Source organism: Copadichromis virginalis, linkage group LG22, assembly GCF_057382275.1.
Source record: "Copadichromis virginalis isolate Kocher_CV1m ecotype Utaka linkage group LG22, C_Virginalis_male_GT1.1, whole genome shotgun sequence".
NCBI lineage: Eukaryota > Metazoa > Chordata > Actinopteri > Cichliformes > Cichlidae > Copadichromis > Copadichromis virginalis.
In genome coordinates, this window is record NC_140638.1 from 5440047 (window position 1) to 5457894 (window position 17848).

At 38.4% G+C, this 17848-nt stretch overlaps 1 protein-coding gene across 1 annotated transcript; it reads right to left on the reverse strand.

Moving 5' to 3' along the window:
• Window positions 1-5093: 5093 nt before the first annotated feature.
• LOC146682514 (uncharacterized) lies at window positions 5094-15925 on the reverse strand. Its single transcript, XM_085446945.1, has 13 exons — window positions 15712-15925; window positions 14354-14617; window positions 13716-13994; window positions 12659-12958; window positions 11995-12096; window positions 11857-11874; window positions 10157-10299; window positions 9971-10080; window positions 8471-8613; window positions 7665-7925; window positions 7204-7482; window positions 6929-7082; window positions 5094-5185 (listed from the first exon to the last, which is right to left on the reverse strand). Exons 1-13 carry the CDS (start codon window positions 15773-15775, stop codon window positions 5170-5172), a joined length of 2133 nt encoding a protein of 710 aa, XP_085303071.1. The 5' UTR covers window positions 15776-15925; the 3' UTR covers window positions 5094-5169.
• Between the last annotated feature and the right edge of the window lie 1923 nt (window positions 15926-17848).

Genomic DNA, 17848 nt, shown 5'->3' on the forward strand with positions numbered 1-17848 from the left:
CTCCCTTCTACACAGAGTTGTTACTTTAGGATGAAACATTCTTTCAATCTACAAATGATTATATACTTCTAAGCATATGTGAGTAAATGTTTCTAAGCATAAATGACAATCAACAATACAAAACCTATCACTTATACTTATACTTTTATTTAGTGTCACCTGCTACTGGATGCAGTCAAATCATGTTAGATATGTTATGATATGATATGATATCTTTATCTTTATGATATCTACCAGATTATTTACTGTTTTTAGTCAATGAACCCAAATCTACATCGTCAATCCAAGATGGCGCCAGTGTGCACGGCATGCTGTCTGGTATTATACTCTCTCTGTGCTGCCATGATGTCTTTGCGCTACTTATCTATGATGAAACTCTTTGAATCTTTGGCCGTTGAATCACAAAACGCCTGATTTGAAATGGAAACCAGAGAATTTTCCTCCGCTTCCAACAGACATTTCTGACTACATACGCCGCCTACCATTTACCCTTCCATACAGGAAACACTTAACTAGATGGGGTAAACGGGGTTATATCCATGTTTGCATCAAGGCTTACCTAAATTCACATGAAGTGATTAATCATCATGCACTTATGGATATTCTACCTTCTTCCCCTGCTCTCTGGGACCATTCTAGCTTCAGATTGTTCTGTCATGACCAGATTTGCCCTGGTGGACTTCATGCTCACTTGGACCTACCGTTTGAGCTTCCACCTATTCAGAGTTGGGTGCGGTCCTTCACGCGTCGTGGACACGCGTTGAGGTGCGAATTTGTACGCGTCAAGTTAGAGGCGTCTGGCATGTTCTTGGTCGCGTCTATCGTGTTCGGTGTGAACACACGGTTATGGTATGACCGTGTTTTAATTGTTGACAATTTCAACATCCATGTTTGTTGTGAGGATGGTCCACTAGTTAAGGACTTCCTTGCTCTTATTGACACTTTTAATCTCATTCACATGCTTGATCTGGTACTGTCTTATGGTCTGGATGTTTGCATCACAGATATCAAGGACTCTGGAATTTCAGATCATTTCCCAGTTATGTTTTATATTGCAATAGGCAATGTGGGGTTGAACAGTGAGCGTCCTTTGCACCAGATGCGCATGATTAATTTTCAAACCATTGTTCACTTCTCTGCTGTGTTTACTAGACATCCAAATTTACTTTCCCCTGAATGTGAATATCTCTGCCCCACTGCAACCACTGTTTAACTGTCTTCATGATGTCAAAGTCTGGTTATCACGTAATTTTCTCTCCCTGAATGAAAATAAAACCGAAGTTATTGTTTTTGATAATCATACCCTTAGGGCCAGCTAACTGATACTCTTTTTTCCTCTTGCTAGCCTTTGCTCCCACACTGTAAGAAACCTCTGAGTATTTTTGGATAGCTTTTTTAAATTAGAAAAGCAAGTGTCCACAGTGGTTAAAACCAGTTTTTTATCAGTTATGTCAGATATCCAAAGTGAAGCCCTATCTTCCTCTGAAAGACCTTGAAAAACATTAATGCATTTATCACCACTAGACTGGACTACTGCAACTTTCTCTACTTGGGCCTCCAACACTCTTCTCTCTGTCGTTTGCAGTTAGTTCAAAATGCTGCTGCACGCCTTCTAACTGGTACTAGATAATATGATCACATCATTCCACTTTTAGCTAACTTGCATTCGCTCCCTGTCAAATATATATTTTAAAATTCCCTTGCTCACTTTAAAAACTTTTAAGCAACTTGGCACCTAGCTATCTAACTGAACTCCTCTACTTGTAAACCTCCCAAAGAGCACTAAGATCTTCTAATCAGATGCTCTTAGTACAACCAAGGTCTTGACTGAAGTCCAGAGGTGCTTGTGCCTTTAACACTGCAGCACCAGACTCTGAAATAACCTTCCTGTTGATATTTGTTCTTCAAGTCTATTTGGTCTTTTAAATCACGTCTTAAAACTCACTTTTTTATTTTGGCTTTTGAATCAAACTAGTTGACTATCATCTGGCTTGCTTTATATGTTTGTCACATGTGTTGTTTGTTGGTATGTTTTGTTTGTTAATGCTTTGTCTTTATCTTTAATTGGCTTTTTGTCTGACCGTGAAGCACTTTGGTCAACACTGTTGTTGTTAAAATTTTGACTTGATTTTGATTTTATTCTATTTAATTTTGATTAATTTTGATTAATTGAAACATCTGAGGCTTTGGGACAGCCAAAATGATATTATTAAGATGACTAAAATGAGTGTCAATGCAGCTGGGACTGATAAACTGAAGATAGATAACTGCACAAGGGTGTAGATTTGGCATGGGCGGAAGGGACATGTCCCCACCAATATCCAGCAATTACTGAATTGTCCCCACCAATAATTTGATCTCTTCCAGTAAAGAAAAACAAACTCGATAGAAAGAAAAAAAAAAAAAACAATCTGTCAACGTCTCATTCACCCAGCAGTGCAGAAAGAGTTAAATTACGTTTTCTACTAGAGTCCTACCTCATGTGACAAATATGGCCAATGTGATTGGCTGTGCCTTTCAGGGAGCTCTATTTAGTTTTAGCTGCGGCAAGCCTGCACTGCGAGGAAGAGAGGAGGATGGCAGCAAAAAGGAAGAACCTGGATATAAGAAATTATTTTTCAAAGAAACCTGTAAGTCACCTAAAGTCAAGCTCTAAAATGTGTCCGTCATAATAACGTTACAGGTTATACTAGGCTTTGGCCCACATCAGTCTAAAATTGTATGTAACCATGAATAACACATTGCCATGTCCACCAGGAGAGACTGGACTGTATAGATATAAAACAAACATGCCAGCAGTTTATCTCAGTTAACGAGAGGAGCAGGCATGTGTTTGGCTCCACATAGTGGACATTGAGTTGTTGTGTGGGCACCAGTAGTCCATGTATGTTGCTGTAACAGTAGTTCATGTTTACAATAAAAAATCCCAGCTCACTGATCTGATCGGGGCAATAGTGCCTAAAATGTTGCATAATTTTGCTGAGAGATCTTTTACTTTGTGGTAATCTTAGATGAGTAGTTTTATGGACAAAAACCACCAGGTCATTCAGTGTTCCCTTCGTGCTAATGTATAAGAGATGTTGGTGTATTATAACTGAAGTAATGTTGTTAAGTCCTTAAAGTCATATTCTTTTATTGTCATGACTGTATTTGAAGGTGTTTTTATTTTTGTATGATACCTGATTTATATGGAATATGGCTGAAGTAAACTAAAGTCTAAAATACTTAGTCAGTAATTTAACATTATATAATTCACATATAAAACTATGAATTGTAATTTTAAATGGTTTAAAAGCATGTAGAATAGCATATGTGGGCAAGTATATTTCTCCTTTTTCTATCAAGAAGCAAAAACAAAAAGGAAAAAAAAAGAAACAGGATGGTTGAATCATCCGTCCCCACCAATGCCAAAACCAAATCTACGTCCTTGTAACTGCATGTCATTTATATTAGCTATGGTCCATTTTACTATGTTCTGGCTTAAACCAGTGGACCAGGGACATGAGACTTAAAAACCACAGTTATAATGGAGAATTGAAGAACATGCTGTTTAACAGGTATAATTGTGATTATAGTGAGTAGATTAATTCTACCACTACTCCTACGGTTACATGCTAAAATATCATCTTTTTAAATTAAACAGGGATTCAACAACAAACCTCTGTTCAGATATACAGAACAATATTTTTCTTTCCGGGTATTCTTTATGTGTGGTTGGAACCAAGAACTGCTGTGGCAGAAGTCCAGAAACTGTAGAAACAAACTCTTATATCAGTGATATATTTTTCATTTTTTCTTTTATCGCTAATCTGAACAGTGTCAAGCTGTTTTTACTTGCAGCTTCAGACAGTTTGCTATCAGATCATCGCTGATACTCCCATCTGAGAGTAAAAATGTTATTATGTCATATAGCAGTTGTCATTTTATACAATTCCTCATATAGAACTTTACCTTCTGAGCTAAAACAAAAATATTTTCTATATGATATCAGTAATGTTCAAACATCAAGTTATTTAATCAGTTTGTTTGTTTAAATACATGAGAAAAAACACAGTGAGGAAGTTATAGTGGGATCAACAGTTTTCCTTGTTTGAATTAGGACGTAGCCAAAGGTGGTCAAAGATCAGGATCATGTGACCTCACAGATCAAATGCAGGAAATCCCGGGTTAGCCATTTACACAGAAGAATAAAATATTAAACTGAGAACATTTCATTTTCAAATGACGGTCTGTTGCTGTAATCCTTCAAATGTTTTGGTGTTATTTGGAAAATACTGCATGCTTTGTACGCTGCCAATGTCTCAGTGAAATATCACACTTCAGGTCTAACAAACTGTCATTGTCAGATGCATAACAATCAATAAAGTTGAAACATTTACTTTTGCTTTTTAGCAAACACGTACACACAGCAGCTAAATACAAATATATGACCATGCACCAATTTACAGCAAGTATAGCAGCCTGTTCACAGTGATCATTATCCGTATTTTATTTATTGATTGGTGTTTTTAACATGTCTTTGAACTATGGAATAAACTGAAGCAGCTGGAGGAAAGTCATACAGAGAGTGAAGTGAAGAACTCTTTGCAGGACAGTCAACTTTGTGGATTTAGTCTCTCAGACTGCTCAGAGCCATCGTCAGGAGCTAGAAGATAAAAAATACACAGTTTACAAATATTTTATCCTTTTCAAGGAAATGATTTGTAGTGATTGTTGTTTTCTGTTTGAATACATGACCCTGCTTTCCAGCTATGAAAGTGAGAGATCAGTGTTATTCAAGTGAGCAGAATATGTATCATGAAAATGATGTAGAACATTTAGCTGAAACAAACCAAAATAAAACATATCAGTTGTAATTTGTTTTGTTTTTTCATTAATTGCACAGATATCTTGTGTCCATTTCCTTTTTAATTTACTTGATTATTTTCTTCTCACGTCATCTTTCTCAGGGACTGTGATCATCTCGGTGTGGCTAATTACTTTAGAATTTATGTGTTTGTATCCAAACTGATCTGGCAGTAAGATTTCGGAGATGAATTCAAAAACTAAACTCAATAATTCCCAAATTCAGATTTCTCACCTTTCTTCTTTTTGTAAGCTACAAATGCCAAAGCTGTGATGATGGTGACAGTTAGAACAACCACTGCAGCACTGATGAAGGTCACAGTGTCAGCTGGCTTCTCTGCTGAACAACACATGGCAGCATTTTATAATAGTAAACAGAAAACTGTGCCGATACCAAGGAATGAGTGAGGAATGACCTGATATGATTGAAACAATAAATGACACAAAACCATTACTACTCGGTCAATACAGATTACTCAGACATTAGTTACTCTTCTTGTGCACGCTGAAGTTGTCATGGTCCTGAGTCTGATGACCCAGCCGTTTGTGTTTGTTATTATTCTATGTTCTTGTTTTTTATGGTCATGTATTCTGTTGCTATTTAGGTTTTGGTTCTGTACTCCCTCTGTTCTTGTTCAGTCAGTTCTCTGTGTCTACATCTTTGCGTGTGTGTTGAGATTCCTGTGTTCTGTATTCAGTTTTGTCTGCTCCTACGTCTCATCTGTGTAATCAGTATCAGCCGTGTCTCCTAGCTGTTTCCTCTTGGTCCTGTTCACCTCCTGTATTTAGTGCCTGCATCTTCCCTTGCTCATCATAGTGTCGTTCCTCATTCTTCACTGTGTGTTCCGTGTGGGTTAAATTGGGCTTAATCCAGTGTTGGGAAGGTTACTTTTAAAATGTATTCCACTACAGATTACAGAATACATGCCCCAAAATGTTTTTGTAACGTATTCCGTTACGTTACTCAATTAGCATAACGTATTCTGAATACTTTGGATTACTTAATGTATTATCATGCTTTTTACAACTACATGAATGTACTATTGCTGTGTGATTGATTACTATTACTGAAGGTTATTCGCCCTACCAATACCAACTAGAATTTTAAATCTTAATGTAAAAGCAGTAACAGAGTAACAGTAGTGTGGACATTAGGTAAGGCTGCACTTTTTGCAGCGATCTCATATAGAAAACTATTCCGTGCGTAAATAAAACAGGTCTGCGGCTCCGAACCTTAGTAAAGGGACCTCTGGCTAATACGCCGGGTTCTGTGTCAGGCTAGCTTCACTTTGTTGTCTGGGTCATCTTTGCTAGTGAGAGACAGAGAGAGGCGTTGAAAGGCTGCTCCGACAGAACTTATTGTTTCGGAGGAAAACACGAACACAGTGTACAGTCGAGTCTTAATAGCTTACTTACAACTGGGCTCGTCAGGCACTCTACATGCTTCCATCTCCCGTTTCTGGTCGGTGACAACTCTCCTTTCCCTCCCTCCCTCGCGCTCACAGACACATAACGGGTATGGCAGTCCATTCTCCCTGCAGCACGGACTACACTGCCCATGAAGCTACATTCTTTACAGTTATGCCTTTAACACTTAATTTTTTGAATATTTTTTTTACAAATATTTCTTCAGGTCATTATGCGGGCCGCAAGTAGAGGTGACATGGGCTGCGAGATTGAGACACAGACATTAGAGCATCTTAATGCGTGTTTTGTTTGGGTTTCCACCAGCGTGGAATTAAAAATAGAGAGGGCATAGCCTAATATATGAAACAGGAAAATGCCGCCATGTAATCCATTTATTTCAACAAAGTAACTGTATTCTGAATACCACCCTTTTAAACAGTAACTGTAACGGAATACAGTTACTCATATTTTGTATTTTAAATACGTAACGGCGGTACATGTACTCCATTACTCCCCAACACTGGCTAAATCATGTTTTAACCCAAACTTACACTACACTTGCATAGACTCATGTTTATGTATCAGCAGTAACAGCAAGCATGAGACGAAGAAAAGAAATGTTTAGTTAATAACTTAATAATATCAAGCTGCAGTTTTATAAACTCTCCAGTCTTACCCCAGTTGGTCCTGATCACTGTTTTGTCCAGTTTGGTGATAATGCACTCCGTCTTTCCTCCAGAACATCACGGCTCTGTCAGGATAGAAACCTGTAGCTTGGCAGCTGACTGGAGAGGAGGGAGTCTTTTGGAGTAGAGACACTGAGGGAAGGACTGTAAAGAGATTGGCAGTTGGTTACGTTTGTCCTTTAATTTTATTTTACTCTAATTTTGAAGCAAGAAACCCATATGAAATTTCTATTCTATTACATTTCATCAGATTGTGTAATTCTACTTGCTGTCTGCAGAAACCTCTTCCCATATCGCAAATACTCCTTTAAAAAGTCAGGGCACTGATAAACTAAAAAGTTTTTATTTGATTCAAATTGATGTTCATGAGCATCAAATCTCATTTTGGTGAGGACAGCGTGTGGTTTAGGAGCGATCCATGTCAGTGTCTTTAGGCCATATGCTAGAAAATCTTCTCTATCATAACCATACTGGTCATATCCATTAATCTCTCCAGTCTCATCATCCCATTCACAGCCCTTCATCCTTTGCAAAATATGAACACCTGAAAAGACAGACAGTAACTGTAACTGTGATAAACCAGTAAGATGTTAGCACAGCTTATACCTGAAACTGCACCTCTACCACAAATAAGCAATTCAAATGCAAAAAAATTTTTTAAAATAAAAATTAAAAAACGATTTAAAGCAAATCGTTTCAGCAATATAAAGTTCAACAAATCTGTACCTTTAGTTTGGTTCAAACGTTGCCTCAAAGTCTCAATTGTACCCTTAAAGAAGTGATGACTTTCATTAGATTGTAAATTATACCACTCCAGGTGCTGTGGATGATCCTCAAAGAATTTAATCCAGTCTTTCTTTGGTGTTGCTTCTCTTACACTGTTGGAGTCACCTATCTGAACGTCATCAACAATTGCAACAGCTACAAACTCTGGGATGCTCTGAGCTCCTGGGCTTTCAGTGAAGAAATATTTCAAGGAGTGTTTTACTGTAAAATTAGGAAGACTTTGAATTAGGAGGGATCCCTTTTATATGCTTTTTTGTATTATTTAAGGAGGTTAAATATGAACTAGAATCAGTTTCAGATTTAGCATTGACTTCAAAAGTACAAGGGTGAAAAGACACTGAGAACCTACTGAATGATGAAATAATCTTAGTGTTGTGTACAATTTAATTTTTGCTAATATCTCTTCTGTAACTCTTTATTCCTACTACTCCAAACATTACCTGCACATACAGAAAATCATACCACATTCTAAAATCCAAATCTAAAGAATAAGTACATTCACTGACAGTATTAATATGTCTCCTACATAGACTGACTGTGACATTTCAGGGGTGCACATCTTCCTTTCACCAATAGAACAGAATGCCTTCATTGTTATTGCACTAACATACAGCTTCTGTCATAATGAAACTCCAGTCAGTGGTGCAGAAGACAGTGAAAGATAAAAAGACCAAGTTTCTTGCAATTCAATTTCCTATAAACTGGGAGAAATATTTTTTAAAGTAAAACTTGAAATATGATCTTACCTGGAGATGCAACGTGGCAGCAGAGGAGTAATATAAGCACACTATTTTCACACATTTTCACATTCACTAACACAAGAAACACAACAGACAAAACACAACTGGGAGTGGTAACGTGACTTATCCAAAGTCCATGTTCTGTTAGGCTGGGCCAAAGTTATCTGAGTCAAAAAAAAAAAATCATTAAACAGACTGCGTGCCTCCTACAGTCTCCTGCAGAAATAATTTAATTTCTATGTCTTATTTGTAATTATAGGATCAAACCATGGGTGATACTCAACCTGGACTGAAATTACTCTTTTTAAATTAAGGTACTTTAGATGGCCTTCTTAATTATTGAAAGCTGAGAGTCAAATATGCATTTTTGTTGAAATGGTTGCCATTGGTCTAAAATGAAAGCAGCCAGTGTACACATGTGTAAAACCTTTTAATGCCAATGTGAATTTAAAGGATGCAAACACATGCATAACATTTTTTGTCTTTAAATTTGTAATTTAAAAGTCACATTGAGCTAGTCAAGCTCATAATGCTCTCGATGGTGGAGCAGTAGAAGTTAGCAGTCTCTGGTGTAACTGGGCCTGACGCAGCTTCATGAGAAAGTACAGCCTATGTTGTGCTTTCCCTACCTGGTGGGAAATGTTTGTGGACCAGGTAAGGTCAGTCAAGATATGGACCCCGAGGAACTTGAAGCCATCTACCCTTTCTACTTCCTCTCCATTGATGTAGAGGGTGGAGTACTCTTGAAGTCGATTACCATCTCCTTGGTCTTGGCTGTGTTCAGATGCAGGTTGTTGTTGTCACACCATCACTTCAGATGCTGAACCTCCTCCCTGTAGGCTGAATCATTGTAGTTGTCAATCAGTCCTATAATGGTGGTGTTGTCAGAAAATATTATAATGTTGTTACTGGTGTGGATTGGAGACCAGTCATGGGTGAAAAGTGAGTATAAGAGGGTAGTGAGGATATACCTGTGTGGGATGCCTACATTCAGAATGAGGGTGGAGGAGGTGTGCTCTCCCCAAAACTGAAGAAGCTTCTCGGATGAGAGTCCGAGAATGTCACAGCCGAGGCCGCCTCAAAAGGGAAAGGACTCAAATGCTGGGCGCCGAACAGTACGCAAGTAGTTTCAGTGACAACGTTTATTTTCTCAGTAAGTGTTCACAATCAGGAAACTGGAATGTGAGTTTAACAAGTGCTAAATGTCACAATAACCCGAAGCCTTTCTTTTTGGCCCTAATTTTTTCTGCACCTTCTTTCCTTTTTTTGTTCTCCATTTTCTTTAGTTCGTCTATAAGATTGCTAAACAAGGGGGAGGGTGCATCCGACCTCCTCGGCTGTAATTGGTCCAGCCCAGAGTCGATCATGACCAATTGGCCAATCCAACACCTTTCATTATTTATACCCTTCCAAAAAAAAAAAATTGATCGGCCCATAAAAACAAAAAATAGCCAGCGGCCCACCGGGCAAATGCCCGGTATGCCCGATGGCCAGTCCAGCTATGGCGTTGAGGCAGGCAGGTGAGTCGGGTGAACAGCCCATGGGACTGTCAGGAGGTCCAGCGTCCAGATTGGAGCTCTTCGGCAGAGATTTGTGTCTGGCAACTTGGTGCGTGGCTATGAAAGAAAACACATGATGAGACAAGGTAGTTTTCAAGGAGTGTGCGAAATCACAGTGGTGGCCTGCACTAACTAGGGTTAGCTGAGAATCTGGTGAAGAGAGGTTGAGTGCGCTGGCCTTATGAGTCCCCGGCTTCATTACCCACAGGTGCGAGCAATCAGCAGAACACAGAGGCCCCTTCCAGGGGTGGAGATGCCGGCTCGGAGGGAGACACACTAGCACACACCCGGACCATGACAGAGAAGCTTCTTCAGTTCAGTTCAGTTCAGAGGGGAAACGTCTTCAAGCAAATTAAAGCAGTCCAGACGCTTTTCCTTCCAAGCTCCTTAGACTACGATGACCTGGATGACTGAGAACCTTCACAGACAAAGTCTCCCATCCTGACATTCTGGGGTCTATCGGACACTTTTTTTTTCCATGGCTATGATTTCTATGTAACATTCATACATATTTAGTTGGCCATCTGGCCGGGGTCTGGAATGCTGGGCCTCCCTGCTGATGCAGGACCAGGGACGGTCTGCTTGTCTCCATCCCAGGACAAAGGGCAACATCTCTTGGGTATGGGGGTGGATTGCTCCTCTGAGGGTGAGGGTACCTGGACCTGGGTGTATAGAGTATGTTTGGGGACTATGAATGGGTGTACAGTGTTCATTTCTGTTTGTCTCCATGTTGGGCGAGTGCTGAGTATTTGTATATGTGTGCATGAAGGCAGGAATGCATGTTTGTGTCTGTGTGTGCCTGTTTGTTTATGTCTGTGTGTCAGGTGGGGTCTTAGATTCCACCTCTCTGGGAACATCTCAGGCCCTCCTGTGGGAAGCTCCTGCTGTGCACTGAGTTCCTGACTGTGGTCTGGGAAAGAGTACTGTAACTTTTTGTTGGTAAAATACAGTATATAATGACGAATTTTGTGCAAATTACTTTGAAGTATTAAGTCTGTGAAGGTTCTCAATCATCCAGGTCATCGTAGTCAAAGGAGCTTGCAACGAAAAGCGTCTGGACTTCAAGTAACTTAAAGAAGTCCAGACGCTTTTCGTTGCAAGCTCCTTTGACTTTGAAGTATTAACTAAAAAAAGTTACTAGTTACTTCTTCAAAAAAGTAACTGACTTTTCCAAACAACAAAATTATATGCAGCTATTTATCTAAAATGCAGCCAAGGTGGATTTTTTTTAAATAAACATTTCAAACCATTTACAGACCAATCAGGTGTTCTGCATCAAATAAGATGCCACACAAATTATTTGTGTCACTCCAAAAGATAATTTCAGCCCACTATAAGATAAGGGGGGACATTACAAGCCTGATACCTGCAGGCCTGAACGGTGTAACAGCTGTGACATTCAGCAGTAGCCTCAGTGTTCTGACATATTAAAGAAAAACTATCGACTACACTATACAACACACTAACTACACACTCCAAACACGCTAAATGTCACAACTCTCTCACATCTCAAAACTCGCTCTCTCTTGCTACGTCGCTTCAAAACATTCATTATTTTTAGGCTATTTTTCCTCAGCAAATCAGCAAACTTAAGAAATATAATTAATAAAAATAATAAAATGAACAAAAATCTTCTTTGGTCCTAACATGTTTCAGTAGTGTGCTGTGTTTGTCTGTGCAGTCTCTGGATTCAGTCTCTCAGAGATCAAGATCAAGTTCAAAGGTGTTGCCCGGAGCTGTAAGTTTCAAAACACACTGTTAGTCCTGATATTTTTGAACTGGCTTTTACATACAGTGTCACTGAAACCAAGAGCAACAAAGAAAACTACTTACATGGTTCAGTATCGCTTTCTGTAATAAAGAGAAAAAACAAATATTCCAGAATACATGATAAGTTCAGATAAGTTCACTTTTACACTCTGTACTAGACCATCAGCAGACCATGACCATCAACTCATTTGAATCACTCACTTTTCTTCTTTTTGTAATCAGCAAATCCAATAGCAGCACCGAGGATGAGAACAAGAACAACCACTGCAGCAATGATGGGGATCATCATGCTAGAAGCATTTTCTGCACAGTAAAACAGAGATGTGCAGGGGAACAGGTTAAAACCAAAGTCCATCCATCCATACATCTCCCCAAATGTGAGGCCAAAAATAAATAACCAACTTTTATTAACAGCTGTAACACTTTACATATTTGGAACCAAAGATACACAAGTATTACTATATACACGCATTTAAAAAATAAATTTTTAGGATCCCCATTAGTAATTTCCACAGTAGCAGCTTTTCTTCTTGAGGTCAACAACAAACAAAACCAGAAAAAAAAAATTAAATATTACATTTTAGACAATCCACAGCATCAGCAAACAAAATGATTTAAATGTTTTTCCTTTCACCTTTCCTAATGTTTTCCTCTGTGTTGGTTCTGATCACTGCTTCATTCAGTTTCGTGACAATATTACTCCCCAACACTGGCTAAATCACATTTTAACCCAAACTTACACTACACTTGCATAGACTCATGTTTATGTATCAGCAGTAACAGCAAGCATGAGACGAAGAAAAGAAATGTTTAGTTAATAACTTAATAATATCAAGCTGCAGTTTTATAAACTCCCCAGTCTTACCCCAGTTGGTCTTGACCACTGTTTTGTCCAGTTTGGTGATGTCCTTGTTCACACCAGAGAGCTGAAACACACAGTCGTATCTGCTCCAGTCTTCAGGGGTGATTGATGAAACATTCAGATCAACACTCATCTGGAAGGTCTCATCATTGTTGGGGAGGATCTCTCCCAGAGCCACACCTTCATGCAGCTCCTCTCCATCTTTCCTCCAGAACATCACGGCTCTGCCAGGATAGAAACCTGTAGCGTGACAGCTGACTGGAGAGGAGGGAGTCTTCTGGAGGAGAAACACTGATGGAAGAACTGGAGAGGGAAGATAGGAGAGTGAGACAATGGTGATAGAGGGTAAGATTTCACAGTAGCATTCGAAAATAACTATGGCTAAAACTCAAGGAAAGCTGTGAAAAAGCAAAAATTAATCTGTAATTCAAAACAGACTGAGGCATTCAAGAAAAAAGAATCACAAGCTTTATAGCAGCTGCATTGTAACAATCTTTAAGCTAAATTAAACCCCAAGCACACAGATATATGGTCACTAAGTACTCAAATTTCTTTAACACATGAGTTTACTTTAAAGCAAATTCAATCCATACCTTTTCACATCACTGTTTTTGTTCAGCAGTTTGAGCAAAAGAAAAAAGAGAATTACTAAAAACCATTAGAATATGCTAAATAAACCCTACTAGTGTAGCCATGAAACTGTCATGTGATGTTTCTGGTTCCGTGTGGGAAGCTTTTCCCAGTGTTCAAGTACATCTTCAGATGCTCTGGTCAAATCTGAGTGAGGTCATTTTCTTTGTGTTTTATTGCGTTTCTATCAGCGTCCCATATCTTGTGGTGCAAGTAAAAAATAAATGACTTTAGTCCACAAAATAAATCATGTATATTTTTTTAGCTTCAGTTTCTGATTTGTGTTTGTAACTCTCTATTTTTTATAATTATTTTTTTTTGTTCTCTTCCCCACTCTGTGGGTTTACATATGTCTAATCAATGTTCCCCATATGCTTTGTGTGCGTAAATAAAGAGCCAACAATAGCCAATAAACTTTTTGTGATTGTACCTTTTTTCTGTGAGAAACCTTTCTTATGGTCCACATACATCTTCAGATACGCTGGACAAATGTTTGTGAGGTCATTTTCTTTGTGTTTTATTCTGAGTCGATCAGTATCCCATTTCTGTTTGGTAATGACAGCCTCTGGTTTCCGTGCGATCCATGTCAGTGTCTTCAGATCAAAATCCATAAAGGCTTCTCCGTTATAACCATACAGTAACACACCAGTCACTTCTCCAGTGTTTTCATCCCATTCACAGCCTTCTATCATCTGTAAAATGTGCACAGCTGAAGGGACAAACATAAAATAAGATATTGCAGTGAATCTGCAAGATTTGTGTTGTGCTTATTGTTCAAGTCAGGTACTCTGTCAACCTTTTATTTAACCTAACCAGAGTACTACAGTATGTTAAAGTAGGTCTAACTATTGAAGATTGCAAGAGAAGAAGCATAATCTAATTCAATAAAGGTGTCATCTGAAAGAGGTCATAATCAGAAAAACCTTTTTAAAACTTTTTAAAGGAAATTTTTAAATCTAACCTCATATTAAAGCAGGAAGCACAAAATGTAGTTTTTTTTTCATCAGTCAGTTTCTATGATTTATAATGATCTGAGATTAGAAATAACAGAAAATACTACACCATCACCTTGGTTGAACTGCTGCTTCAAGCTAAAAATCGTGTCTTTGAAAAGTTTTGGTTGATCCTCAAAACACTTCTTGTTGTACCAGTCCCGCTGCTGAGTGTTGTTTTCTAATAGTTTCTTCGCCCAGTCCTGCTGTGGTTGTAATGTCTTGCTGCTGCTGTCGCAGTAACCAGTCTGGATCCCATCAACCATTAGTACACCCACAAACTCTGGGATGTTTGGAACCCCAGAGGATCCAGTGACAAAGTACTTCAGTGAGTGTTTCACTGTGGGACAAGTATGAGTCAAGAAGTAAATAAAGCATGCAAACATTCTCAGAAATATTAAACATTCAGTCTTCTTTTAGCTGCTTTCTTTGTGTTTGTCACAGCAGGCTGATCTGCTTCCATCTCACTCTGCCCCTGCCATTCTTTGCTCTCAATGCTCTGCATGTACTAACTCCTCTGCATGTGTTGGTGTTCCTTTACTGCCATAATAATGTTGGTAATTGCAACTGACTTATCACGTTAGCTTGGTAATGTGGGAAAAACATAAAAAACAACGGCTTTGTTTACATAAAACTCTCTTCTGGGAAAAACGATAAGCATTTCAATCGTTTTATTTATTACTTTTTGCAATATAATATCTATATTATCAAGTTAGGTTTGCTGTTAGCCAAATTTACTTTGCTCATATTGGTTTGCTAGTGATAGTTTTCAACAACATTAGTTTCTACTACCTGAATAATCAGACAACGTTACTGGGCAGTTGCAATGCTGATCCTGGACCAGCAGTCTTCTGATGATAGGAAGAAACCGACAGAGGAATATCAGATCGTGCAACTCCCAACTTCAGCTGTAACCTCCAGTCTCCCTCCTGTCTTCTCCAAACCATCAATCACAGCTGGTCTTACTTACTCTCCATCTTGTAAACCTTTCCCTTTCACTCGTGCTGCCATTTTTCTGTCGCCTTCACTCACTCCTTTTACGCAAATATGATCCAGTCCGTATAATTTCTTATTTAATTTACAGTGTGGTCAATACCAGAGGTTACAGGACTGTGTAGCGTTATTTTTATTTTCATAAAGAGCTACGATCTGGCTTATCTATATTGGATGTGTCTGTCACAGCACTGACTGAAAAAGATGAAGAATGACCAACATCGATCTAAAATAAATGTCTGTAAACGAATTAAAACATTATCAATATTCAATATTTTAAAATGTCTTCAATAGGCTACATCAGACATGAAATGTACAATAATGAGAGTTGCAAACGTTTCACAACAACGAAATTAAAAAAAAAAAAAACGAAAGAAAAAATCGAAACAGGCTGCTGAGGTCAAACTGAGATTAAAGATTTTAAAGTTTTTTTTTCCTCACCCGCAAATAAACCCGAACAGAAGAGAAGCAACGAAAATATCTCCATATGGACTTTATCCTTCATGTTGCGGAAGTATATTGAGGCTTAGGAGCGCGTGCTCTGAAATCTAGGAAGTGGTAGAGTGACGTATTTTCAACAGCTTAATGGATTCCCGCAAAATTGGAGAAGGGTCTGCAGCCAGGTGCTCTTGAAGACTAGCGCCCAGTGTTAAAAAAGACAGAATGTGTTTTCCTTTTTTTTTTTTTTTTTTTTTTTTAAACGGTAACGTTTAAAACATTCTCACGTGCTAATTCTGACCAATCGTAGCAGTCCATTTCACTCTCGTTGATCAGCACAATTTTAACCCTTTCACGCATAGTGGTCACTACAGTGGACAGCTATTCATAGGCTGTTTTCTTGTATTTGTATCAGTGTTGATGGTATACTTGCACATAAACACAACACAGTGTATATTATTCATTCGTTTGTCAAAATCATAAGTCAAAACATATGTTGTCCATTTAAGTGGACATGTAAAAACATGAAAAGTACATGTTTAAAAAAAAATCAAGTTCAAAAATCTTTTTTTCATGCCTAATGATGAATAAAAATACTTATGAAAAAAACTGATTAAGGTTGTCATAATTCATGCATGAAAGGGTTAAATCACTCTCTCCTGAGCAACCTCTGAATCATGGTCAAACTTTGTATACACTGTCAGTGGGATTTTTTTTAATGAACTTTATTGAACAAACAATGAGTACAAAACATACAAACAGATGAAGTATACAAAAGAAAAGGACATGAACGCACAAAACCAGGGGTAAAGAAATAATTATATGAATACATGCAAAAATTCACATATTTGTATTGTTTTGAGGGCCTTTTTGTTGGTGGAGTCTGATATTGATTTTATGTACAATTCCACATCCTTTAGAAAATGACAGCAATATGATGTTTTATCAGAAAACTTACATTTATGGATAAAACATTTAGCTAAAAGTATTAACAAATTTATTAAAAAAACATTTATCGCTCTTCTTGGGGAACTTAAAGAAACAGAATAAAACATTTTCTCATCGTAAACTCCCTTAAAATATGGACAAAAACAAACCTGCTAAATTCCTTCCAGAATCTCTGTCTAGAAGAACAGTACGAAAAAAGATGTGTCACAGTTTCTGGATGATCCCCACTGAAAGTGCAATTATTATTTATGTCTCTTTTAAATTTTACAATGTGGTGACTGGCTGGGTAACATTTATGAAGAGTTTTAAATTAAACTTCCTTCACCTTATTTACAGTTAGATATTTATGGGGGATCATCCAGACTGTCTTCCAGTTGATATCCGGAACATATCGATTTCAGTACGATATTATATATGGGAGAGAAACGATATCTTCTTGGAATAAACTACATATTCTCTTATTGTTCCTGGGAAAAGCAGATTTTTCCCACTGCTGACTCAGCTGGATCGGGGAGAGGTAGATATTGAGCTGTCAGTGTTTTTATATAACATTAAAGTACCTGAGGAAATGACACCAAGCACCACTGAGAATTCCACTGACTGTGCAAGTGTAACAGTGTTTATGTGGTATTATTCCACTTGCCACAAATGTCAGTGTAATGGGGAAACAGCGCCCCCCCCCCCCCCCCCGCCCCCCCTCTCGGTGTGGCTGGCTGCAGTAATCGCTGCCAGTCTGCCGTAGCCATACGAGAGGTGAGTTGTATTGTTCCGCACACGATATAGCTAAGTAGTACAGGCACATAAAACATGTTTGATTAGCTGATGGGCACCGAGTCTAATAAGTGCTTAGCGGACACATGTCCAGCATCAGTTTTATGTACTTTTCATTTGTTTATTATTGTGTAAAACTGTATGCTAAAGCGGAATGCTAATGAGATGTTCTGCCGTAATGTGCTGTGCGGAGTGGTGTGTGGCGAGCCTGTGCACTGATAATACACCATTGTTTCCATTCAGGAAATAAAGTGGCAACGATCGATCAGAGACTCCTTGTCTTTTTAAAAAACACAACACAACGCAGAGTCGAGGAGTCTGTTTGGGCCGAACTGTTGCAGCGGGATGAAGCAGAAACCGGTTACACAAGGAATTTGTTGTATGTAAGTAATTGTCCCTCTTTATTAACAAGCTGAGCCAC

Coding starts and splice junctions, on each gene's coding strand:
- LOC146682514 (XM_085446945.1), bottom strand. CDS start 15,775: ATGAAGGATAAAGTCCATATGGAGATATTTTCGTTGCTTCTCTTCTGT. Junction 13,995..14,353: donor GAAGCAGCAGTTCAACCAAG/GTGATGGTGTAG, acceptor TTGTCCCTTCAG/CTGTGCACATTTTACAGATG. Junction 7,926..8,470: donor CTGCCACGTTGCATCTCCAG/GTAAGATCATAT, acceptor CTAATTTTACAG/TAAAACACTCCTTGAAATAT.